Genomic DNA, 27,645 nt, shown 5'->3' with positions numbered 1-27,645 from the left:
GTCCTTATTTTAAACACAACACTGGTTACCAAGGGATGGAAAAGACGTTATGGAGTTGAGGTCTCATGTATCATTTTCACCTGCTTTTCCTGTGACTATATAAAACGGCAATTTCTGTTACTTTCAGGGAGTTCTGCCCATTTTTGATATTGCAGAACCTGGCTCCTTGATTGCATGGAAGTCTCTCGTCTGATGCAAGTAAGGGACAAGTAAGGCTCTAACACCACCTGGCCAAAGCAGACTCTGCTATCATCTTTCAGATCTGACATAAAACTTCTTTTTTTTTTTTAACCTGGTGAATGGGATATTAACCCCATACCGCATTTTCTCCTAGCTAAAAGACAAAGAAAAGAATGCAGTGCTTAGATACGAGGGAGTGACAAAATAGTCAAGGCAACTTCCAACAGTTTTTAGATATCCTGCAAATGCTGCTAACGGTTTAATGACACAGAAAGAGGAATCTGGGTCTGGAGCATCATGTATTCCTCTGCTATGTCGTCAAACACAGAGGAGAGCCAAACAGGTGTCTCCAGCACCTTTGGGCCTGAATAACCACTGGACTGCTGGAGGAGAGCACTGATTTGCATCAAGAGCAGGCTAGAATAGCATTTAGGTAACCTGTAGTTGGGAACAACTTTGCAGATTTTTACTTTTTCTAGCCCACCAACCCTGAAACCCAGAAGCGCTGCAGGATCAGAAATGCTCCTTGCGAGGTGCAAGACCCAAGCTCTCTTCCGCCATAAGAACGCACCAGGCAATTCCTGATGCTGTGTTTCCTACCTCCCCTTTTCAGAGTGTAAGTGAGGTCGATGGTGAAGTCATATCTCCTCAGTGTATGGATGAGGATGCAACTTGTCTTTCCACTTCGTTTCCTCTGCTAAATCTGTGCTTGAGATATTTCATCACTGCCTAAGAGCTTCTAGGGCTTGAACCAGATGCAAACATGTGGGTTTGGGAAAATGAGTGGGGGAAGAGAGGAACATTTCTGCTCCTCTGGAAAGGAAGCTGGCTCACCTCCTGAGCCAGGCTCACAGCACAAACATACTCGCCGGTTGGCCCAGTCTGCACCACACTCCCATCATCTGAAGCACACACCGTGCATTATTTCAAGCGGGTAACCTGGAGTGCTTCATGATTTGACTACTATGAAATGACAGAGATGATCTGTAGGCCCACACCCCAATGTCAAACAGGAAATCACCTACAGAAAATGCAGCAACCAGCACCTCTCCTGACATGGGCTAGAGACCAGCTCCTCAATGGTCATTCAGGGGCTTAGCTTTTGCCTGCCAACAACAGAAGCTTTGGTTGGATCTGACCATGCCTCGCATCAGGAATCATCTCTTTCTCTGTGAGGTACCCTGCATTACGGAGTAGACAAACAGTAGCATGGTTTCAACAGGGCTGGCTGGCTTGAGGACTCAGCTCTCTGACTCTGAAACCTCATTCTGCTCTGACCTAGCAAAGCCCAATGCGTTAAGATTTAGGACATGGTGTAAGGAATCTCTGTGTTCCCATGGTCTGGGGCAGGAGTATGAAGGAAGCGATTGGGGTTGAAAGGGGACAATTTTTTGTTTACTCCTGAGTAGCCAAATGGGCAAAAGGCTTATTTATTTTAAAGGATTTGTTAATATTTTTAGCGTGCATGTGCCTGGAGTGATGGAAAGGTCCATTTTTAAATACAGAGATCTATAAATCTCTGTGACAAACTTACAGAAGTTTTTTTTTTTCTAAATGGAAAGAATCCAACAGAAAACCCACCCAACGTGCTACAGCACGGATGTTAAAACCCTACCACAGTAAAACTGTCACTTCATTTTTATGATTTGTTTTTCTAGCAACTCTACGTTAATTCATTATGAACCTGGGGAATGACACAGAGGGCAACTTTTCTGGTAGACAGACACCCTCACCTGTTTCTCAAGCAGTGGCTCCCAAGCCTTCTGGATCAGTGGAGCTCCACCAATCTTCCAACATTTCTCATGGGGCATCAGACACCCCAACCAAACTTCAAATGGAAAGTGTCATTACATGGGAACAGTTCTAGTCACCAACTGGTTGGTCTCATAAACCTCCTCAGGGTCTGAAGCACTGATCTAAATAACATGGGTTGTTTTTCCACTGGCTTCCAAATTGATCACAGTTTTGATGGTTAGGCAATTTGGGCTATACATGCTGGTCTCTGAATGTGGACAGGGGTATATAACTCCAGCCACATAGATTTTAACAACAACCTGGCACTGCTGAGACATTCTCTCTAGCAGATGAGAGAATGAGAGCTACTCCTCTATCCAAACCTGCACTGCTAACTCGGACAGACTTCCACTTCAAGCAAGGAGCAATGGGTAGGTGCAATGCTGATAATGAGAGCAAGATACTTGGATTGGGACTTGTAGCCATAAAAAGGCAGCAAAAAGGAAATGAGCAATTCTGTTCCAGTGTTTCAATCACACAGCAATAAAATGTAGACGTTCCAAGTTCAAAGAAACAAACCCCATGTTCTTTCTGATTTAAGTCTATGAGTTTCATCTGTTTGAGGCTTGCAGCTGATCCTCCCACTGTTGTTACACAGCCCTTATCTGTGTAAATAACAGTAACAGAATTGGGTCTGTGACAGTTTTTAAAGACCATTCCTTGATCTAATTACCGTTTACCCTTGGGAAAGCACCTGAATACTTTTGAGCCATATGAATCTGAAAAAATTTCAGCTAATATCACACAGGAAAAGAAGCGAGAAGGGACTCCAACCACAACCATAAAACTTTACATCTTCTGACACTGGCAACTGCATTGACTTTTAACATGAGTGATCCCTGGAATTCAATGGACTGAAAAGAATAATACACTTTAAATGAAGTGAGAAAGCAGAAGGATATTCATGCTTGAAAAGTAAATATTTTCCGGAGTTTACATTAAAAAACTATTAAACTCTCAATAAGGAGCAATTTTTAGAGATTTAAAGTTGAGAGGTATGATCTATTTTTTAAAACCCTCTCACCTCCTTTTCCAGGGAAAAGAAAATTAAGCAAGTATGTCAGTCCCACATGCTGCTAAGGCCCATGTACTTCTTCCCGGTGTGCACACACGTGTGTGCGAGCACAGCCACGCATGCAGGATGAAGGGGAGCCAAACAAGACTGCCACTGGCAGCTCAAGGGCACCAGAGCACCACTAAAGCGTGCCTGGGTTTTTGGTGCGAGGGTGGACAGGAACTGCTCTTCATGGTACCTTCTCCCCTGCAGCCAAAGCATTTTCCTTCTGCAAATTGTACTGGAAATGGATGCTGTCTAAGCAAGCAGTATCTTCCACTCCAGGCGCCATATAGCCTACATGAAGTATCTCAAAAAAACCAAACAGGTCTGGGAAACTGGTGGCAGCCAAACCAAGAAGCAAGCTGTGCTAGTGGAACAAGAGAGAATGGCATCAGCACTCTCCCCAGGTTACCATCTCAAGGACTGGCACCAGTCTTCTTGGTGCTGCTGTTGGATGTGGTGGGGCGACTGGCAATGCTCTGAAGACAGGCTGGCTCGGTGGCCTGGAAACACCACATGTCGAGCTCTGTTTGAAAACACTGCCAGCCTCCATGCAAGCTGATGGTATCCTGTCACTCCACTGCTCAGAGTGACCCCGGAGGGCTGACTCTACCACCCACCGTCAGCAAACAGCCTGCCAAGCTACAGCAACTACCATAACACACATAGTAACCGCCTATCAAAGCATTGAGGCAAAAACCCAAACCAAATCAACCAAACAAAAAAACCCAGTTACTGCTGCAAAACCAGGCACTCAGAATCAGAGAACCATCAGAATCATCCCGGTTGCTGGCTCAGCAACTGAGAAGATGACAGAAAAAAAAGAGAGTGAGAGAAAACCACAATTTTCCCTTTGTGGAGAAAGCATTAGAGTGGCAACAAGAGTGTCACGGTTTGTCCTGACTTTGCTGTAGATAATCCTGAGATGAGCAAGATGAAATCTCAATGCAAATACATGCAGAGAGGCCAAGGGAAGTTATCCTAAGCAATCTCCATTCTGCTGCCTTTCACCTTTGGAGTGCTTAACCCTATGTTCCCAAATGTTTAACTCTTTAAGCACAGAGTTAATTAACAAAAGGTCAAAAAGAAAATCTATCTCTACTGAATCTCTCATGCAATTAATTCCTGTGTGAGTGCACTATTTGAAAAGATGGAGGACTACTGACTTACACTAGGGTGAAGAAGCCAGCGTTAGGCTGTTCTTCATAAACCAGCCACATAAGGGGATTAGTCTCACACTCTGGCATTCTGCTCTGTGGAGATCTAAGATACAAGCAGCCAGGAGCCTATGGCTCAATGGGTTCCTGCTAGAAGGCCACAGGGAAGCAGTAAAACCTTAAGAAAATTAAGAGACAAACTCATCAGGTGTGTTTTCAAGCCTTCCTTTGAACACAAAGATTCATATCATGTGAAGTTACAGTAACTCGTGTTTCCGAAAAGCATTCATGCTCAGTGAATCCCCAGTATCTTTTAGTTCTTTTGCTTCCACTCTGTGTAAACTAACCTAAAAAACCATTGCCGTCTCCTTCCTCACATCTCTCTTGCTCAGGATGAATGCTGGGATGAAATGGTTCCTACTGACTCAGAATTCCTCCCAACATCTGCATGTGCATAAATGTGCTAAATGTACTGACTATCCTCCTCCCATCCCTCAGGCCTCACCATAGACCTGGACCAGGTGATGGCTCCCATGGGGACAAATTCTGGAAGCTCACCTGAAGCCAAGGGTTTCTGCTCGCTGCAGGTCACTGCAACACAGCACAGGTGCAGGCTTCTTAGAAGCAGTGTAATAATGCACATTAGGGAGTAGGACAAGACGCTAGTCTAACAGGAGGCTGATACCAAGTGGTTACAAGGGGCTAATGAAAACTCAGCTCTGGATCTGCCTTAAAACTGAACTTCATGTATTAGATACACCAGGCTCAAATGTCTTTGCAATTTTTGCTTTGATCAGTATGTTGTAGGCTGTTCTGCGCTGTCAGTAATGCAGACCAACTTACAGGAAAATGGGAGTGGTGCTCCTTTTCTGCTTTGCATGTTAATAACCCAAGGCCAACCAGTCCAGTTCTCGAAACACGAGTCTGTGGATATTCTGCTGCTGACAAGAAGTTTCAAGAGCAACAAGGACAGCTGCTTTTCAATGTAAAAATAAAAACAAGCCTAAGGATCTGGAACAGAAAACATGTCCTGCCTGTATCTCTTTACACAGATATACTATTTCACAGTAGATCCCTTTCCCCCTTCTAAAACACCTACCCTTCTCAGTAACATTTAAAGTAAATAGGATTATCTCGGATGACCACAGTAGGGCACATTCATTGTGCATTTTCAAACATCATTAGTCCTTGGCATTAGGAACTCAGGATAATAGGTGAACATCTGAATGGAGATCTTTATTCAGCATGCTTTACCACAGATTATCTTTTCCAGTTCATGCTTGTACTTTTAGCAACTGAGAAGGCAGGGCTGTAACTGATGTAATTAGAAACCAGAAGCTGAAGAAAACATCCTCCTGTTGACTCCCTCACCTCTGGCTTTAAATTCTCTTACAATAACGGGTGAAACAATCATACAAGGCTTGCCACTTTTCACCCACCACCAGTTAGACAGGGAGAATGCAAAGATGACATTCAGGAAGTGCAGGTCTTTCTACTGAGACTCCAAAACCTACGTTGAAACTACACCAATCCATTACAAAGACATCACCCTACCTGCTTCATGCTTGCAGGCACGATCCAGAGCGGAGCAGTACTGATGGACCAACACTCTCTGCTATCACCAGTGTTACATTCTGTGGCTAACCTGATGTCAGTAGGCCTCTGCTACAGGCTAGGAAAGGCAGAAGGTGAACCATCTCAGCAAAACTCCAGGAGGATCAGGTGTGCTGAGATGAGTACCCTTGCTTTGAAAGATTGAAAGGCAACGTGTGGAATTCAGCCGGTAAAAGCTTGCTTCTAGGTTGGCAAAAGTGAATGGCTACTTACCTCTTGAGCAAAGTGTTCACCAGAAATGCTCACTCTGCCTGAGCCAGGTCTTAGCAAGGTATAGATCAGTACAACCCCGCAGAAAGCTCCCCAGTTTACAGTACTCTGCCAGGAACCCCGATGTTCTCTCAATAAGGAGACATTATTCTAATGGTTTCATATCGACATTTTCTGTTTTGGAAGACATGAAGCAAAACATTCACCAGGAATGGGACATCTCAATGTAAAGCAGAGATTTCCCATTGCTGGGTAACAAGGTAAAATGTGCACTTCCGGAGAGATTTTTTGTGTCATCTCTAAGTGTAAACATTCTGTACGATGTTACACAAGAAACATGATGACCTCTGCATCGCAAAAGAGGTGAGATGAGGTCACAGATTTGAGATATTTGTAATCTAGTAGTAACACTACAAAGAAAAGGCATCACAATAAAATACCAAAGGCATCTTCCTTTTCCTTTCCTACCATTCTCCAGTCATTTATTTAAACCCTGCATGGTCCTGTGTACACATTTGCACAGCAACACAGGAAATTACTCTGGAGAACCAACTCTGCTGAACATGCAGCCTCTTTGGTACTGTACTGCCAGTACTAGAAAGATGCACATGCCTCTCCTTCAGGCTGTGACTCTGCTTTTGCAGAGTCTTATTTCCTTCAGACATTCATAGTCCACCATGGCAGGGCAAACCCAACGGTCTGCATGGCTGTACTCTAAACCACAGGCCAACAAAGAGACCACACTTCTGGGGGAAAAAAAAACTCCATCCAACAAACCATTTCAAGATTCAAGACTAGAAAGCAGCCATGGAAACATATGAGGAGGCATCAATTTCCAGCAAAGACATAAAAAAAGTGGCTGTGAGGGATGGGGATATTTGGAGATCTGCCACCAGCTGAGGAGCAGCTAAGAATCTGAGGAATGAAGCAATTTGCTCATCACATAACAAGGCTGTGACAAAACTGGGACCTTTCATCTCTTTATTCCCAGAGGTTGGCTACTACTTCTCTATTCCACACACAGCACTGAAGACTGATTCTTGATCAAAAAAGATGTTGCTGGTGTGTTGTACTCAAAAGACTGGCAAAAGACAGAGGCAGCTCTGAGAAAAAAAAGGACTTCAAGCCCAGGTTTTGGCCTCTTTTTCTTATTCCTACAGTAATCAAAACTTATTCTAATAGAATAACAAGATTAAAACAGACACATATCAATCATTTCTCATGAGAAATATCTAATTATCTTGCCAGCTGCTGAGGCATACACCCAAATGTCTCTTCTGGGCATTTTATCCTGCCAGGACTGGTTTTGCACAAAACTGCTGTGCTATGGGGCCAGGAGGCTTGGGACTCCCTAGGCTCTCCCGTTGCTGGGTGCAGCAGCAAGGCAGGGATCTCAGCACACCCCACACTCCTGTGCAGCCACCGTTGAAGCCAGATCCATGAAATGAACTGTGCTTTTTGAAAAAGAAGTCTTTTTTTTTTGCTGTGAAAAAGAAAACAAACACTTCCACAGATCTGGCTCAGAAGAGGCCACACAACTGTGAACAGGTGGCAACATCTGGTGGCAAGGTAAAAACAGCAACAGACTGCCTACAATTCCAAATCTACCGTCAGGAATCATACAACAGTTTGGGTTGGAAGGGACCCTTAGAGGTCATCTAGTCCAACCCCCCGGCCGTGAGCAGGGACATCTTCAACTAGATCAGGTTGCTCAGAGCCCCGTCCAACCTCACCTTGAATGTTTCCAGGGACGGGGCATCTACCACCTCTCCGGGCAACCTGTGCCAGTGTTGCACTACCCTCATGGTGAAAAATTTCTTGATATATCTACTCTGAATCTACCCTCTTTTAGTTAAAAACCATTACCCCATGTCCTGTCGCAACAGGCCTTGCTAAAAAGTCTGTCCCCATCTTTTCTGTAAGTCCCCTTTAAGTATTGAAAGGCTGCAAAAAGGTCTCTCTGAAGCCTTCTCTTCTCCAGGCTGAACAAATGGACTAACCATCCATGTGAGCCTGCTGAGGAGAGAAGGCAGGTGTCCAGCTGAATCCTCTGCTTGTCCCACTGTAAGTTTGCAGAAACATATGATTTCAGCAAAAACAACCAGTGGGTTGGATTTTTTCCAAAGCAGACATTTATACCAAAAAAATTTCCAGCCAGCATTAAAGAAGAAAACACAGTGTCATCTCTCTGTGCTCTACAATTCCATCGAGCATAATTTGGGGACCTGATGTTAATTTTATGGAGACTGCTTACTGTTCATCTCCTTTGGGGTCTGCATCTTCTCCTACACTGATGACAGACTTTTCCATACATCCCCAACACCACCAAATCCACAGGTAATGCCACACAGAGGTGAATGAAATGGACATCCCCAGCTGCCATTATCTACTGGCAATGTAGTTGTGCAAGGCTATTGTGGCTCTCTCGTGTGGCAGCATATGAGAATGAACGGGCAAAAGGCTGTTGCTGCTTCGTTGTGGGATGATGGCTGACACTGCAGGGCACAGAGGGATGGATGTGTGGGCTGCTTCCTGTTTCGAGGAAAGACCTCACACGCTACACCCATCTCCTGGTGCGACACCGGAGACAGCTAGTGACTCCTGACTCCTCATCTGCTTCTTGGCATCACTACAATATAGTTGCCTTTGTTTTGCTTGGAATATATATTTAAAACCTGTCTAAACAAAAAGTTCCTTGTAAATAACTACCTCTACAAGGATCAGTCATCCTACCTAGAAAATGCACTGCCATTTGCAAGGGCTGTGGCAAGAAAATGTTTTTTGAAAAGCAATGGTAATTTTAAAGGAAAGCGTGCACTCAAGGTTCAGAATTATGTTATCAAGCAGCAGAATGTGTGGAGAGACAAAAAAAAAGGCACAAGGTTTTTCCCTTGTGTAGCTATACTAAAGGAAGGAAATAGGATCCTAAGAGCTTTAATAATCATGTATAACTTTCTGGTGTTCCGCATAGAAATCAAAACATAACACTATTTTGGCTGAATATCTCTACATTCTTGGGTCAGAAAGGCTGTTAATCTTCACTAGCATATCAGGAAAAAAGGGAGGCTACCACAGCTTGCGCAACACCAGGACTAGCCATACAAATGTAAATGTTAATTCCAGTCACCTCACTTAGAATTTTTATTGCTGACAGTGTCACTTTCAATCTATAAAACAAGGATGAAATCCATGCTGGTGTCATCAGTCATAATGCTCAAAGAGTAACCAAACAGCTAAAAATGATGGCCTCGGCTCTTTCAGGTTTAATGACAATCTTAATTTTAGCAAATACTGGCTCAGTACAGAAGTGCCATATTATACAGCTTAAAAGATATTTTTTGACATGATTTTCAAGCTTTTGGAAATTAAGAGTTTACTAAACAGAGAAAACGCTAAGTCTAAAGAAAGTGATCTGTTATGGTAGACACAATAGATTTTTCACTTGCAAAGAGAATATTTTTTTTTTTTTAAAGTGCCCTTATATTGCAAGCTTCTCTGCTGGAAAGGGAGAAAGCAAGGACCTGAAACTCACACCACACTAGTGAAAGCAGCAAGAGGTTTGTCACTGACTTCAGCATGAGCAAAACTGTACTCACCCAACAACTGTGCTCAAAATTTAACAAGAGGGAAGAAAGAAGCAGCCTTATCATTTACAGCTTACAGTTTAAGTGAATCTGCAGTTTAAAAAGCCCAGAAGGCTTTAAAGTGACTAAATATTACCATGGCATTACCATGTTTAATGTTAGCCTTAATTTGGAACCAAGTCAAACAGATTTGCAGTGAAGCGGTTCAACAAGTATTGATGAAATACAGAGCACAAGATGGGTATATGCATGAACAGAGTAAAAATGTTGCTACTTATTTTAAAGTGAGATTTATGCCCTTTGAAGTTTAGGAACCTCACTGCAATAAGTCACAATACTTGAGAAAATAGGGACAAAAACCAAACACAAAACATTTTTGAGGTAGTCAAATAAGTTAAATGAAGTTTCACACAACATTAGGCTTAAGACAGACCCGCTGTGTTATATTTATATTTATTTCCACGAACACAATAGCAGTAAATGCAGACAGTGAAACGCTGGTGCAGCACAGAGGCTGGTCCTGCTCCAAGGGGAAGGGTCAGCCTCTGGCTGGCTGTGTGCCATCAGCCAGAGGGCATGGGCTGTGCCTGACGATGCTGCAGGTGCTGCCAGCAGCATCTCCCCAGGCCCAGGGGGTCCTGCCAACTTCCTACAGCTGTGGCAGTGCAGACCTGGTGGGACAGTCAACCCTCCAGCATCCAGCACCTTCTTCAGGATCCTGACAGCAGAAGCCTTCATGGGGCGAAGTGGGGAGAAAGCAGGGGCAGCAGGAGCTTGCACCACGCAGAATAACTGAGTACCTGTGCTGTTCAGGGTCAAGACAGGATTTTTCCCTCCCGTGGAGGATGGGGCAGGCAGGTGTCTCTGCCTCCCTCCACACATGTAGCTGGCAGGCACAGCAGCTGAGTGGAGCAAAAGCAAATGAAGTGACTCAAGCTGGACAGAGTCAGAGGTACAGAGGTCAGCCCCATATCTGAGGAGTGGTAATTACTTCCAAACTAGGGGCCAACCCACATTCCTCTCTCCTCACTCCTTTCTCACTACAGTTCAGGCAGTTACAGCTTCATTTGGGTTAGTCCCTGCAAAACCATCCATGTATCAGGGACAGAGCAGACCTCTCTCAACGAGCCCATGTTGTATCACTCTGATGCAGACTCTGTTTGCACAAACCCACATGTAGCATTTATGCCTTGGAAAAAACAGAGACTCAATCCACAAAATTAAAGACCCTGGAAACACTTGTGACTCAGGGAAGAGCAGGAGCAAGATGTCTGACACAGCTAGTACAGACAGCTTTATGAACTAGAAGTTCATATTTATCCAAGAGAGGGGACAGAAAAAACCTGAGATGGGCCAAGTTTTGATTTAGCGTATTTAGGAGGCTTTAAACTGTAATTAAGGGTACACAGCTAGCTGAAATCTAGCTCAGAGGGAAGTTTATCAAAATGTGTTTTATATAGCCAAAAGCCAATAAAAAAAATCCACTAAAAAATCTAGTGTCAACAACTGTTTCAGGGTGGGAAAATAAAACACTCCTTGCAGTGTCTGCAACTGCTCTGAGACAGAACTTGAAAGGGAAAATGATTTATAAATGAACAGCAGAGAGAGATCATTGATTTTCTTTTTCTTTCATGTCCAGAAAAGAAACAAAACTAGTGACAAACTGGACTGAAAACGTTCTTTTACTTCCAGCAGTCTCAGACATGATTAGTGCCATCCTTGGGGTAAACAAACATGCTACCTGCAGCGCATGGGTGTGTGATTTAGACCTTATGCCAACCTTCTACTTGTGAAACTTAACTGATATAACTGATACTGTGAGATAAACATCAGGCATAGAGCTTTAAAACTGGCGTTGTAAAATTATAAAAAAGCAGGAAATAAATGCAAAGATGTTAAACACCAACCTCAAACAAGAAACAAAATCACAATTGTTTGGTTTATTTCAAAATGAACTACAGGGAGTCCCTATGTGGTTACCTTGGCTCCCACTCCTTCCGAATCATGTATCATGGAAAAATGAATCACATCAAATGAACTATTCAATTCTGAAGATAATTCCAAATGAACCTCCAGATCTTTTCAGACTTTTAAGACAAGCATATTTAAAAAACAAATGCCCCTACTCTTGCCCAATCCCTTTCAAACGTTTTTAAAGGGAGCTACAATATACCTGCCTGTGCTCAGATGCTTTGTGGTTTTCTCACATCTTGTCCAACCTGTGGGTGCCAAGCAGGGCGGATGCTTTTGGAGCAGAGGTGGGGTACACTGCAGAGAAATGCTAGACATCTGTTGGCACGTCCCTCACGGTCACACCACTGTGTGTGTGCCGTGGTGCCACAGGAACATGCTCTGCAAGCAAGAGCTATGCCAGTGCAGGGCAGCATCGCTGCACACCGGTGGTGCGACCGCTCACGGGAACCAGTGGGCAACGACCCTGGCAGAAACTACCAAGCCACTTCAAGTCTTCTCCTTCAAACACCAACAGCACCAAAAGGCTAACGAAAATACTGACACCCTCCCAATTACAGAGGGGAGAGTGAAGTCCCCCTCCTATTCTGATTATGCACAATGAGCATGAGCATGCATTTGCACCACGATCTTATTTACACGCGTGGAAGCAGCGACAGGAAGCAAATACTTTTACAGCATGCAAAATAAGTTCCCTGGCTTTGCACCAGCATAACAAAACAAGCCTGGTATTCTTCCTTTTTTTCAAGTGAAAAACCACTTTGTCTAACAGTTCTTTGTGTGTCTCAGTACAGCAGACTAACAAAATGACTTACTAGCCGAAAGCAGCTATAATGTTTGGACGTCTGATGTACTTCAACAGGTCTGGAAGAAACGAAATATAATTTATTACAATCTATTTAGCTCTGCAACAATTGCCCTTCAAAACCCGAAGGAGAACAATGTAATTGAACGTACATGCCTTCTTCCCTGCAGAAACCTCAAACAGCCTCGGGCAAGAGCTAATACAGATGTAGTACAAGGCATTAAAAGAGTGCTGGATGCTGTAGCTAGCAATTATCCTGGTATTTAACCAAATCTATCGCTCATCAGGAAAGCGTTTAGTGCAGTAGTCGAGCGAGACAGGCTGACACGGAGCACAGCTACTTAACTGTCCCCTCCAGCGATTACACTTTCTCAACCTGAGAGTCATGTCAAATTAAACAACTACGCATTGACTTTTCACTTCTATAAACATTAAGGTATGATTGACAACTCCTGGATGCTGTAAAACAGTCATTATAATCTGCCAACATACTGTTAGCTTATGTGTTGTGTTGTTCTCTCTCCCCCCCCCCCCCATTTCAGAGCAATTTCCTCCTGGACTATTTTTACAGTGCTCTATAGACACATTAGCTTTGATTCTGTGCAGGGTCACTGTAACAAAATGCCCCCCCCGCCCCGCTTTGTGTGTGTGTGGTAAAGCAACATAAAATTAAGTGACTTCACTTGGTTTACAAGACATTTTTTTCTCGGTCTAGGCTAGCACTTACCCATTTAACTCCAACTTGGAGATGTCTGAACAGCAACAATTGGATGCTAGCACTGCAGTAAATACTGTTAATGTGGCACCTTTCTGAAGTATTTTCCCCAATTCCTGCCCTAACTCCTGGAATTCTCTTTCAATCTATGCACAGCAAGATTCCTGCAAGAGGAACAAGTCACCTGCAAGAATGGGAAATTAAAAGCTCTACAATAGTGTTCTGAGTATGTATTCGTGAAGACCCCAAGCTTCCTAAGGTTATTACAATGTCCCTATGTCAAGGCACCGCTTACTAATAATCTGAAGACTGCAGCTTAGTAAAGTTACTAGAAACCAAACAGGTACATAAAGCAGTCAAGGTTGTGAAGAAATACATCCCTTCTTTGATTTTATATGCAACATTCTGGCACCTGAAACCACTACATTCTAAGTGACAGCTTTACTCCCCACCCCTCTAATTCAAGCCACAAGAGTAACATAAAAGATGTCCAAACTTTCCCCTCTCAAAATAGAAGGTGAAAGTAAAAAAAAAATTTCCATAAATAATGCTTAACATTTCTACCCTCTCGCCCACCCCCCCATCATCCCTAAGAAACCTCAGTGGATCCTTTGAAGTCTCTAGTAAAGAAGCAGGTGAGATTAATACTGTATCCTTAAGCTAATTCTGAACACAAACAAGGCTAGAATGCTATTGGTATGCCTGGAAGCCTCTGTCTTCACGTGATTAGTGGATCTGAAAGCTTTACCTTCTATTTGCCTGCAGCCGACTGAAAGGTAAACTTTACAGTGTTGGTTTCTTTAGAAAAACATAATAAATCACCTAAATAAAATCAGTAACAGTAAACACATTTGTGAAACTGTTCTGAGCTAGAAAAGTATGATTTCACTGAAGGATTAGCACTCAAAGCAAAAACAACCACAGGAGCCGAAAACAGCTGAGGAGGACAAATGAAGTATAGTTATCTCTCCTCTCCAGTACTACCAACTGCAGTCCCACTCCTTTTTCCATTTCTGAGCCATATATAATATCCAAGCATGGGTCTCAGAAATCTAAAATTAAATATAACAGCATTTCAAACATCCCATCTCTCCCTCTGGTTAAAAAGCCAGGCAATGAAAAACCGAAAGACTTCAGTGAAGAGACCAGAACATGCCAGCTCTTGTTTCAAACACAGAGGACAAAGCAGTCACAGCACTAAAGACAATGAAATATAACTTAATTTTCAGTTTTTGCAGTATAGCACTGAAACAACATCATCACAGGAAGCACTTAAAAACTTTGCTGGTCTGTCTCCAACCTTTTCTTTCACTTTTTGCAACAGTTAACTGCCGCCAAAGTACTTTTACTAAAGCAAGTTACTGTCCCTGTCTGGAGGCCAACCAACACCATGTGCTTTCCACTTCACGAGGCTATTACTGTTTTAACTCCACGGATATTTCTTGAACTACCAGATCCCCAAAGACAGCAGATTCATTTCCAAAGACTCACCTTCAATTTACTCATACACAAATGTCTGGGTTATATTTTGTACTGACTTCCTACTTATGTAATTGGGCAAAGGCACCTACTATTTTAACATATTCTCAGTGACCTCATGTCCACACTGCAACTAAAGGAATTAAAACAAGCAGGGAGAACATCTGTATTCCAGCACAGAACCAGACGTACCACTAACTTTCATAGTTCTGTATTTTAAGGTTTCTGGGTAAATCTCCCTCAAGCCTTCTGCTCAAAATTGCGTCTCCCAAGGTCTGGGAGACATTCACACAAAAAAAACAACTGAAAACCACCCAACCCAAAACCCAGCAATGGCCCTTAGCTCCCTTTCGGGGGTTACCAGCCAGCTGCAAAATGCCTACATCTCAGAAGCAACCTCCTCCAGCTGAGCTGCTCCTGCAGTGCTCTGCCTCACCAGAGCTCTGCTGCCCACAGGGCGCACCTGCACGCAGCCCAGTTCTCCCAAAGGCAGCACACCAGCTATATGTAACAGACTAACCTCACAGGTCCCCTGGCTTTGCTAATGAGAAATCCAATGTCAGCATCTGTTACAGCAACCCTACAAAAAAACCCAGTTAATCTAAACCAAAAAATCCCTTAGGAAAATTCCCACTCTGTATTTCTAGCCGGGAATCATAAAGCCATGATATTCAAAGAACTGTACTTTCAACAGTATTTTTTGAAAGTAAAAGGCTACTTCGGTGAAAAGCTAACGCTAAAATGCAGCACTTCCAACAAAATACTGAAATACTTTTAAGAAATAGCATAAAAATAAGACAGGGTTCCATCAAAGAAATCTGTATTTGACCATAAACAGTGCCTGTATATAGAATGTGTGCATAGCATGTGTGTATCCATATATCCATGTATATATATCTCTCTATCGATATATGCACCCACACACAAGTACAGGTATGTGTAGATTATATATATTATATATATAAAGCTAACTTTCAGTCCTCAGAAAACAAAAGCTATCCCCATATAACAGCCAAATTCCTACATAACTCAATTTCGACATCTCATCTGGTGTGAACTGCACTCATTCCTAGTGTAAACCCCAGCGCGCTCTGCAATGATATACTGTAATGTCACATCGCAATCTGGATTTACTATAAAGGGCTGCTGACGAGTTTCAGAGCAGTAAACATTGCTGCGAGGTGTATTTCACACTGAGCTGGTTTTTATGAAGAACACTTCACCGCCCAGCCACGGCACCCAGATGATGAATGGTGAAAGATGCATGACAAGCTTCATCATTGTTTGTAAATCTTAACTGTTCCTGCTCACTAACTCTGCAGGCAATTTTCAAAGACAGCGGCCGACAGAAGGACAGCACAGCTTTCCTGAAGGTTATTCAACTTGTACTTGGCCTAAGCTATGCCTGCATGGAGCACTGGAAATAAACTCATCGGTTACACTGAAGCGTAGAATTAAAAACATTTGACAGGCAGGCATGCTAATGGTTGCTAAATTAAGAAAGCCCATTAAGTAGCCTTGGTATCCACCCCCCACCCTGCCCCGCAGGGTTACATACATCATGCGCAGGCAACACACCCTGGTATTATTTACACATGCAATATAAATATGCATATTTATAAAATGGGCAGAATGAATGACGGGGTGTCTGCTCACACACCACGATTCCCCTCTATCTTGTGCAGTTACACACAGCGCTCAGCCATCCTCCAGCTCCTTTGCCCACTGCTTGTAGAAAACTACTTCTGTCTTCTTTCAGAAGTTTACTTTGGCAACAGGGTATAATGCAGAGAGAAAGGAGACTGCTCACGGCATACAAGCATGGCAACAGGGAGAGATACCCTTCTTTGTTTTCCCTGAGATCATTCTGGGGTGGGAGTAGTGCCACAGACTGCAACAACCTCTTCCAAAGAGTCACAATTCGGCTCACTGCCTCCCTGCTAGAGGTGAAGCCAGTCCACACCGCAGAGCCTTAGAAATACTGCCTTTTTCTTTTCATTTCTCTTTTCTTTTGAGATCAGTAGCAAATTCTTCTTTTGCTTGAGTTTCTCACAATCTGCAAAGGGTTGCATATAGGAATGCCTTTATAAGCAGAAGAGGCTGCAGAAGCATTAGCCCCACTGGAGACTGTCACCCGAGCTGCAAAGCTGGTGTGAACTGCAAGATGCTCTATGCAGACCCTCATGCACAGCACACGCTGAATATGGGGTGGAGTTCCCTCTTCTCTTAACCAGTCAAGCTGTGAGGATGCAACTGCACATTAAAGCAAAGCAAAGAGGTGAGCAGTTCCACAGTTTGTTACAACTACAAATTGTGCCTGGGAAAGCACACTGTTATCACCACTGTCCTGACAAGATGTCTTCATTTGTTTTATCACCTTATGGCAAAATTTGTTTTACTATTAATTTCTATCAATTTCTGCTTGCAGTGGGAAAAGTTCTGTATCCAGGGGTAATAAAATCAGAGTGTCAAACCCACACTGGGTGTAAAAGGAAGCAGCTCAACTGATGGTGTGGATTTTTTCAGTGAAGTATCCAACATCCTTCCAAGTGTGAGAAAAAAAACCCACACAGCCTCACCAGCTATAGTAACGTCCTCTGTCCCACACAAAGAGCAGCTCAAACAGGCAGAAAGTAAGTCCAGGCTTGCAGTGGATATAAAGCACTGGTCCCTGACGTCTGGCTCCAAAATGCTGCTAACTGCAAGAGGGACTGAGAAGAAACCTGCCTCTGTTAGAAAAAGATAAAGGGAAAGCGGGAAGGTGTCCAGTGAAAGCAATCAAACAGAGCCATTACTCAACCCAGAACAGCACTCCAGCAGGGGCTTGCAGAGAGATGCTGATGCCTGTCGTGGGATGCAGTGCCGCCACGTGCATTCCGCCGTGTGCCAAGGTGGCATCACTCACTGCGGCGCTGGCTTCCTGCTGCTCCTTCAGCAAGGGCCAGCAAGAGTGAAGAGTGCATGTTAAAACTTGTCATTTTCAGACTGGGGTTGATGGGACACCGGGAACTTCTTTTCACAGAAGAAAACTAAGAAAAGTAGACATTTTGGCACTAGGTTTAAATTTATTGTCTTGGATCTGCACCTGCCACGGCCAACTACATTGTTGATTTGATTTTCCTCAGAACAGAAGGACTTTCCTTAAATCCCTATTTTACCAAACCAATGCCTGCAAGCCCAAAACACAGGCTTGAATTTTAAAAACCCTGCACCCTTTGACACACACAAAATATTATAGCGTGGATAAATACATGCCATGATAAAAACCTTTCTTCCACTGCTCAACTACTGGCCAGGCTGACCCCTTTCTGGGTGGATGTGGTTTTGCTGGTGTGGGTGGATAGGGTCCCACCAGCATCTCCCACAGCTCCATGCTGTCCCACTCTCTCTTGCTAGGGCACTGACAAATGAAAGGATTCACAAGTCATTTTCATGAGAGCTTACTATTCCTCCTAGAAGATGCTAAAACCTCACTCCAAAAAAATCCGATTTCTACAAGCACAGGCTTGGAAGAAAAACAGCAAAAATACAGCTTGCTCAGCTCCTACAGCAGGACCAGCAGCTTCCCACAGATCAACAACAAGGGCTCATCAGCCATCCTGGCATGAATCAGCACGACTCATGAATCAAACCCATAATTCTGCAATTGCCCGATGACAAGTTGCTTTGCTGCACGTATTATTTTATTTCTGTGTGCTTTTGAGCAAGCGTAACATAAAGGTTGCATTTAGAGAAGAAAGTACGAAAATAAGCTTTTTAGTCAGGAATAAACAGAAGGAAAATGGGATGTAAGCAAATTTCTTTTCAGGAATTCCCTTCTCTATCAATCAGTCCTCATAAAGTTATTTTAATATCGGCCAAAGGTTCACCAATCCAGCCTAATTTAGAATACAGACCAATAATTTACAAAAAGGCTTCAACGCACAAAAAAAAATCAGTTGCCAGAGCTTACACTGAATATGCCTCATATTCTCAAATGTATTTTGATAGCTGCTGCTACAGCTAATATAACAATGAAATATGAATAAGAACACCACATATGGGGGTTAGCGACTTGCTTGGTTTAAAAGATTAAAAAAAAATCCCCAAACCCAACAGCGGTCTAGGCATCTAAGCCCAAAATTAAACTTTTTATTGAAAATGAAAATGGCATATTAAGAGGGAATCTGCCTAGAAATGTCTGTAAAATGTTGCAATGCACACGCACAACAAGCACTGTAAACCAAGCCCTGGAGAAATGCAGTTTAAAATCTGCTCACCATCCTTGTAATGAGTGCCTAACAGAAGCTGCACACAGTACAGCCATTGGAGGCTCTAAGTAGCAGCAATGAGAATGGACAAAAAAAGATAAACAAATGTGCAAAGACCAAGTGACCCACTTGAACTGACTGTTCAAGATCTCTGGATTTAAATGATTATCCCTTCCTTTCTTCTTTTGTCTTATGTCAAAATTTACCTGTGAAAGTTTTATGTAAGATGGATAGTGGAAAATACCACCTGGAGTTTCAGCAAACACTGCTTGCTCCTTCATCATTAAGGATAGCACACTCTTGAACTTCTAAGCAAAAGACGCACAGATAAAACACACACAAAACACACAAGCTAAACATTGCCAAACTGCATCAGTTCTAGGAGCAAAATTATACGCTCCCCACATACTCTGCTGCTGAAACCCCTCCAAATTCAAAATGTATTTCTGCTGGTGCTCTACTGAAGAGGTGCACAGAAAAGGAGTAGAACTGGTTCCTCTCAGGCTTGACAATGCCCAGTCCCCAAGGACTGCCAAGGCTACTCTTCAGCTTACACTGATGGAGGAAAATTTGGCCTATTTTCTGATGTTGTACCCCACTTCTCTAAGGGGTTTATTAGTATAGCTCTGCCAATGCATCTTGTCAGCTGGCTGCAAGTAAAGTGCAGATAGATACAAGGCTTTTTTCCTCTCTTTTGGGTAATTTCTTAGCCATACCAATCCAGCCTGCTTTGCTGCAGTGCATCTCTGCAGCCTGAATGCTTGCAGAAAGCAGTTCAGGTTCAAGGACATGGTCTCAAAGACGTTTTTCATACCAGGACTTCTTAACATCTCTGATCCTACAGCCAGGTGCCACCTGTGACTCTGGAGCATTACTCTTACCTCACATGGCATTTCAAGAGCACAGATTCATGCAAAAAAAAAAAAAAATATACACAGAGGGGCATAACTTTAGCGCATGGTAACCCAGTCTGAAATAAACATCTGACCTCTCGTGCAAGTTTCTGGCACACACAGCATTCCTCACATTCCAGCAATACTTTTGCCAAAATGAAACTTTTTGCGTTAAGCAGAGAGACTGTTTCCAACGTGCCCTTGACTGAGAAACCACTGGAAAAAGCTCTTCACAGAGCTGCTCCAATTTGGATGGGTCTCTCCAATGGCTCAGCACTGTTCTCCATACAGCATCTATAGAACCACAGAAACATTAAGGTTGGAGAAGACTTCTAGGATCAAGTCCAGCCATTAACCCATCACTACCATGTCTCCTAAACCATGCCTTGAAGTGCTGCACCTACATGTCTTTTAAATACCTCCAGGGATCGAGACTCAACCACCTCCCTGGGCAGCCTGTTCCAATGCCTGACCACTCTTTCAGTAAAGACATTTTTCCTAATATCCAATCTAAACCTCCCCTGATGCAGCTTGAAGCCACTCCCTCTCATGCTATCGCTAGTGACCTGGGAGAAGAAACCAACACCCACATCACTACAACCTCCTTTCAGGTAGCTGTAGAGAGCAATAAGGTCTCCCCTCAGCCTCCTCTTCTCCAAACTAAACAACACCAGTTCCCTCAGCCGCTCCTCATTAAGACCTGCTCTCTAGACCCTCCACCAGCTTCACTGCCTGTCTCTGGACACACTCCAGCAACTTAATGTCCCTCTTGTAGTGAGGGGCCCAAAACTGAACACAGTCTTCAAGGTGTGGCCTCACTAGTGCCGAGTACAGGGGCACGATCACTGCTCTGCTCCTGCCGGCCACACTGTTCCTGATACAAGCCAGGATGCTGTTGGCCTTCTTGGCTGCCTGAGCACACTGCTGGCTCATGTTCAGGCAGCTGTCAACCAGCACCCCCAGGTCCTTTTCCTCCAGCCACTCTTCCCCAAGCCTGTAGCGTTGCATGGGGTTGTTGTGACCCAAGTGCGGGACCCGGCACTTGGCCTTGTTAAACCTCATACAATTGACCTTGGCCCATCAATCCAGCCTGTCCAGATCCCTCTGCAGAGCCTTCCTGCCCTCAAGCAGATCAACATTCCCATGCAACTTGGTGCTGTCTGCGAAGTTACTGAGGGTGCAGGTAAGTACCAAGTGCAGTAAGTCTCCAAGCAGAAACACGCCAAGGGTGAACCTATAAATGCAGACCCTGGAAAAGTCCGTGCTAACTTCATCTCCACAACTGTAGAATTGGGGGTACCAGTATTTAACTTCTAGACAGGACTGTGAAAAAGTCTTCTGAAAGTGCTGGAAAATGTTCTGTTGACAAAAAACCTGTTACCGGAAATGTTCTCCTTCATAAAATGATTTGCTGATTTACACAGAACTGTTGACCTTTCCTGCATCAAAACGAATGCTTTTTATCAGTTTTTCTTATTTGTGTTTGGGAGGAGTTTCAGGCTCCTGATTTATGTTCATATTGCAAATATAGGACTGTTCCCAGTGCTTCATTACTTGTGTTTCCAACTATCCTGACACTTAGAAAAACAGCAGCTAGAGCAACATTTTAAACACAAGCCATCTCCTTCACCATGGGCACAAACACACAGAATAATTATCTCAACATTTCACATAATAATGACAAAGAGGAGTTTTTATTCCATGCGAACTTTAAGACAAGGTAACTTTAAAATCAAAGGTCTCTTCAAATAAAGGGATGTTTCTCCTTTGCATCCTTCTATTTGAATGTTAAATTTTTCTGCCACTGTCCCAAACCTGGAAGACACTGCAACAGAGATAAGCAAATGCTCAACTTTTACTCAGGGGAAAGAGGACCCAGATTGAGGCACCCAGTCCTGATCAACGCATGTGCTTACATGGACTCTCAAACCAAGGTCTTGTGGAGGTGTTTCACAAATCTAAGTGCAAGAGGGGCTGATTCAAAATCAGAGGAATGTGCTATCCAATCCTGGACCATGATCCAATCCTGAAAAAGCCCCATTTCAAGGGAGCGGGAAGCAGCAGTCCCACAGAAATCCATGGGAATACCGCACTTGGCTTTTGGAGATGAAATATCCTTTTGTGACCCATTCTAATTCCTCCACTTCTCACAGAAGGATCCCTCAGCTTGGCTTCTTCCAAAACAAAGAAATGTCAGAAATGTTTTAAAGTATGCTTTGCATGCACAGGGATTGATAACAACCTCTCATACATCTTTTCATCATATTGCTCTTACATAAAAAAAGGTCAGGAAAAATCTTTTGAAAGTACAGAGTACAAAATCCTTCTACTACCTAGAAATTATTACATAAAACTTATAACCTGGTGATCTAAGAGAGCCGTCTGAAAACATCCTTTTGCCATTTGTCACTGGTTTATCTTCTTTTTCTCCCCATTACTTCCAGTTTCAGCTGGAAGGGCAGCAGCTGTGCTTAGTTGGAAGCAAAACCATTTTACTTAGAACCACTTCAAATTGCAAGAAGGTTGACTGATGATGTTTTGCCATTCAGCAAATGTCAAGCCCACTCCTATATGCAACACACTGTAACACGGTATGACCTCATGTATAAATGTCAGAAGCTTCCTGATAACTTTGCAGCATTCATAAAAACAAAGAAAGTGTAAATCAGTGGTCTGCTAGCTCATCTCTCCTCCCTTTCAGTATAACTGGTCTAAGCAGGCAGTTAACTTAGCAGAACAAAACTAATGAAACAGTCTTATTGAAATACTAACTGAGATAATACATGAACTGGCAAAACCTCTATAAAGCTGAAGTTACAACCGAAGTGTGGGTAATAGACTGCATGTGTTTTAAGACTATCTCAGATTTGTACTTGGGAATTTAATAACAATTTTGTTAAACGTTTCTGATTCGTTGAAAATTTGGCTGCACAATGAGTTCATGTCACCAGACTTCAAACAAAGCAGTCACGCACTGTACAGAAAACTCAGCCCATCGGTCAATGGAGAAATGCATAAGAATGTGTCTTTTGTATGAGACAGCCCTTGCAGCATGGGCAGTCAGTACGCTGGGGGAACAGACCACCCTCCTTAATATGCAGGATCCACCCGTCACAGCCTGCTGGCTGACTCAGCACTCACACAGATGACAATAAAGAGGCAAAAACCCTCAAACCATCTGAGGACTGTGAAAAGCACCAGAAAAAAATGTCACAGGAGTGTAAATCATCAACTAACAGCCTGAGAATATTCTTTTGTCTGTAGATGGAAAAGTAAAAGCAATCAACTCCAAGAACATGCACAACGAAAAGGAAGATGCTTCTAAGAAGCCCATTAAATGGGTATGGTCCTGCTCACACGTCCAAGTTTCTCACAAAAATATTGGTGCCTCTTTCACCCACTAGCTCCCTGCTATGGAAAAACACTTCTTCAGAGTCTGGAAAATGCTGTTTGATCTCAGTAAATTACATCTCACTGCTTGTCGGTTTCTGATTGATGGTGTAACTTAGGGAACAATATCTGTGTGTGGAATACTGTCTGGAGAAGCAGTCAGGGATTATTGAAAATACAGTATTTATGCAGTTTAAAAATCAGTGGCACATTACGCACAACTTTTTTCTAGAGTGATGAAAAATTACTGAAGTGCATTTGAGAACAAAGGGTATAAGGTCTTTTGTCTATTTGTAAGAACACTCAACTGGTAAGACTTCTTAGTGAGTTAGTAGTGATGGATGCAAGAAAAAGTGTCAACTGAAGTTGAGCATAAAGCCAACTGCTTCTCCAGCCAATGGGCAGAAAGGAAGACGTCACTGTTCAATGGTGGTCAGAGAAGAGGGAAGAAAAATTGAAGAAAAGAGAAGGAAAATGAACCAAGGATCACTGATTTCTCTAAGCCATTTAAAACTACTGGAGAAGGAGGAAAAGTCTAAGGTTTTGTCACACCATGTGTTGTTTCTTCATCTATCTGGTAAGTCACAGTTAGTTGGAAGACTTTCAGAAAACAGCCATTCCAAAAGAGCAGCCACCCCCTCAGTATAAATCATTCTGGAGTTACTGAATTCAAGGGCTCGGTGCTGATTTACACCAGCCACAGGTATGACTTTCTATACACCACACCTTCCAAAACTTCATTTGAGTCCTTAAGGTCCTGTCATGACACAACCACCATATTTTTCACCACAGTACAAACGAAGCAGACACCAGGACATAGGCCACAGAGAGGCCATGTAGCATTGATTGCTACAAAGAGACAAAAAGTTTGGAAAGCTTATGGAAAGGTTAGCTCAATTCACGGAGTGCAGGTCTGCTGCTGGTAACTGAAAAAATGGTTCAGAGGCAATCAGTCGCTCAGGACACCTTTGAATGCTGCAGGAGCATGACGATTTTGGACATAAGAAGTACGATCACTCTGCTATTTCTGTTTCTTTTCCTGCTCCTCTAGCATCAGTTACTGTCCTGTTTCAGGGAGAGGGAAGCAGCTCAGTGCAGTTGGTCTGCTCCAGCAGGGCCACGTTAACGCCTGTGTGTGCAGTCTATCTGCTACCGGAGCAAGGGAACAAGGAAGCGAGAGAAACAACAAAACCTCAGTGTAAATTAACAGATGTTTTTTTCTGGAAATTATTGCATATTATAGTAATCCTTAGGGCAGCCCAGAAACACTGGATATGAAAAGAAAAATTTATCTGGAGTAGTTTTAAATGAAGTAACAAGGCGTGAGGAGTTTGAAAGTAAATAAGGAAGCAAGTCTGCAAAGGGCTTCACAACATGTTTTGGATGCAGGAGTAGTTCCCACACGTAGTTCAGAAAGAAGTGGACAGCAAAGAATCACTGGGAGCCTGTGGAAAAAAATCACGGACAGCGTTTCTGAGAATAAGAGAGAGAAAAGATAATTCTGTGGCTGGGGCAAAGATGATTTTTGATTCCTATGAGGGAGCCAGGTGGTGAGCACCAAAGATGGCAGGCACCTCAAGTGACTCTTTGTACAACTTTGAGACATACACAGGAGCAGAAAGGTGATCCTGAACCATGAGACTTCTGACAAGCTTGCAATACTGTACAGGAAGAGCCCTGTGTTGCCACTACACTACAAACCTTCCAGAAAACAGCCACTGTCTTGTAAACACCTACCTTCTGATGCCTAGCTTCCTTCCCAGCAGCAACCCACACCTCTTGGGTGCCTGCCCTGAGGCAAGGTGGTCCTGGATGCCCCGGTGGGTGCACTTACCTCTTGCTTTTGACTCCGAGTAGGAGGGAATGTCTTCAGAGGTCAGGATTTGGGGGAGGCATGTGGGAGCACCAACCCCCTGCCCCAGGTAGGAAGTAGGTGGGTAGTAGGAGCACATGCGGTACTGGGAGCTGACGGCGTGGCGGCTCTCCATGCCCTTCACCTGTGAGAGAGAGAAGCGCAACAGCATCCTGTGAGAGCTGAGCCCCAGCACTGCACGGGCAGCCCACTGCCCCACACGCACACAGCTTTGAAGGAGGTCATGGTGGTGGATGGGCAGCAAAATCCTGACATGCTGGCCTTGGGTTTTTGCTCCAGCATGCCCACACTGCTCAGCCACAAGTGAGCTGGTGTGGTGTGGGATGTGACCTAGCAGCAGCAGCACCAGCATACCTATGGCTGGTTCATCTTACCTCAGGTGAAGCTGCATCTGATACACAAACATGCACCCTTTGCTGCAATAGAGCTTCCTGGCAAGTCCCCTGCTTACAGCACAGATTACACCATGGGAAGCTTTCCAGACCCCTTCAACTGCATGCACTTGGCCAGTGTCAGAGGTGAAGTGTCCGTCCACTCCCTACACCTCCCCAGAGACTAACATGTCTCAGACTGGTGGTAACTGCTCTGTCAGGGACCTATGGAGTGGCTAAGGAGGACAGTCCTACTGACTCACTCACTTGGGACATGCTCCATGGCATCTGAGCAGTGACACATGCACACAAACACAATGCTTTTCTTACAACCCAGTAAGATGGAAAAATATTTTCCTCGTTTACCCAGAGAAACCAAGTTGTGGACAGACTACATGGGAAGCCTGTAGTGGAGCCACAGCTGGACACCAGCCAGCAGGCCTGCTGTGTCAGCATAGAGTCCACCAGACAACCCTGTCTCCCTCCGACAGCCTCCAGCAAAGCACTCAGAAGTCAAAGTTTACCTTACTGCAATGCCCTGAAATCATCCAAACTGATCTCCTCAGAGAAGCAGTAATGTTTTTTTAAATTTTTGTTTTATGAAAGAACTACCATCTAGTCTTATTGTTCCAAAGGCCTACAATTTAACATGGCTACAGTGCTCCAAAAAGCACAGCCAAACACTTCACAAGATTAGGATTTTCAACAGGAAAGGTCTGCTGGGCAGAACGACTGTAGGGTGGAAAGCTTCTGGGCAGAGAAAAAGTACATTTTGTACCAGGTATAAAGGCAGCAGTGCTAAGAGTAATGCATGTCCAGCTATGTCATTAGATGTCGTCTTCGCAAGCAGAAGTGCCTGACAGCCTTTTCAGTCACGCCTCACCTCGGTTAGAGGTGAGCGGAGCTCTGCTTGCTCCACTGCGGTTCCCTTGAGTCCCAGCCAGCTGTGTGTGAAGCCCTGCTCCTCAGACCTTCCCATGCTATGAATCTCAGACCCAGAGAGCAACAGAGGCAGGGGGTGAAACTGCTGTCCCAGATGGCTGCCCCACACCATCAGACCCCCAGGGTCTGGTCCTGGCAGAAGAACCCACCGGCACCTCCTACCAAAGCAGCCAGAATGCAGTCACCCCTTGTTTTCCAGGGGTCCCCTTAATAATTTAATATTCATTTTAGTATGTCTGGCTGGAAACAACATGGCCTGAGCCACATAAAATCCTGCTGGTGCTCTCTGAGACAGGGGACAACATCCCGCTTTCCATGTGGAGCCAGGTTTGCAGCAAGATTAAGTGTCAAGAAAGAGTGGTGGCTGTTTACAGAAAGCAAAGTGCACCCCTGCCCAACTTCTGACAGCAGCACAGTCGCGCATATTTGCACATGTACTGAGGGATCGCGTTTTGTCTGTGAAAGTAAGAGTTCTTCTATTATAAATTAAAGCAATACTTAAAAGGCGATTGTTCTACCATCTGCACCTCATGCATACAGAAGTTCAACATGCACTGAAGTTTCATCCATGATAAATAGTAAATTCTCCTAAAAAAAATTTACGTGTTATCTCAAGGAAGCCTCAACTCAAATGAGCCACGATATCCCCTCTGCTGTTCTGAAAAAGGGCAGTCTCCTCTTGGAAACAGATTATCTGTGCTTTACACACAACCTCTCTCAATAAAACCCAGGCTGCCTCTGCCCTGAAATTATGGATTGGCAATACTAATTCTCAAAAAGCTCAGTCCAAAGGCCTTCTTGAATCTGCACACCCACGAAGCTCAACAGATCTAGAACTACTGGGGAAAAAAAGTTAGCAAACTCCTCTCTGCCTGCTGTTTTGCACACACCAACTTCCCTCGGTAAGGTACGGCTGTGGGCAGCATCCGCAGTCCTCACTTCTCCATCTCTCCCTTCTGCAACTGCATGTGTGCACGTGTACCACAGAGAAAAGGACGCCTGCAGGAGACAGCATTATTTCAGCTGTAACAAAATGGAGGGATCACTCACTGGCACTGAAACCATCACACACATGTTTCCTCTCCCTGTAAAGGGAATACAGTGACCTGTTTCCTTTCATACCTTTTGTTAGGGTTTTTCTCCATTTCTTAAAAAAACAACTCACCTAAAATCTCTGGATGCAATGAATTATTACTACTATTATTATTAGTGTGTGGTAGCTGGCTAGCAACAGACATGTTTTATAATCTTATTACCCACGCCAAGTCTATGAACCACAGTTCGACCGACAGCCAGAGGCTTGGCTCTGCAAAGAATATGCTGTGTATTAACCGCTGAAGAAAATCTAAAAGCTTTTGGG

General features: G+C 43.8%; 1 protein-coding gene across 1 annotated transcript in view; it reads right to left on the bottom strand.

Moving 5' to 3' along the window:
* DMRT1 (doublesex and mab-3 related transcription factor 1) overlaps nucleotides 1-27,645 on the bottom strand; it is a 61,041-nt gene that overhangs the window by 1,430 nt on the left and 31,966 nt on the right. Inside the window, exon 4 of the mRNA XM_064438168.1 lies at nucleotides 24,934-25,096. Within this exon, the coding sequence (XP_064294238.1) occupies nucleotides 24,934-25,096 (163 nt within the window). The remainder of the gene's footprint in view (nucleotides 1-24,933; nucleotides 25,097-27,645) is intronic.

This window comes from Phalacrocorax carbo, chromosome Z (assembly GCF_963921805.1).
Source record: "Phalacrocorax carbo chromosome Z, bPhaCar2.1, whole genome shotgun sequence".
Classification (NCBI taxonomy): Eukaryota; Metazoa; Chordata; class Aves; order Suliformes; family Phalacrocoracidae; genus Phalacrocorax; species Phalacrocorax carbo.
The sequence above is the reverse complement of the archived record's forward strand: the minus strand, read 5'-3'. Positions and strand labels throughout refer to the sequence as shown.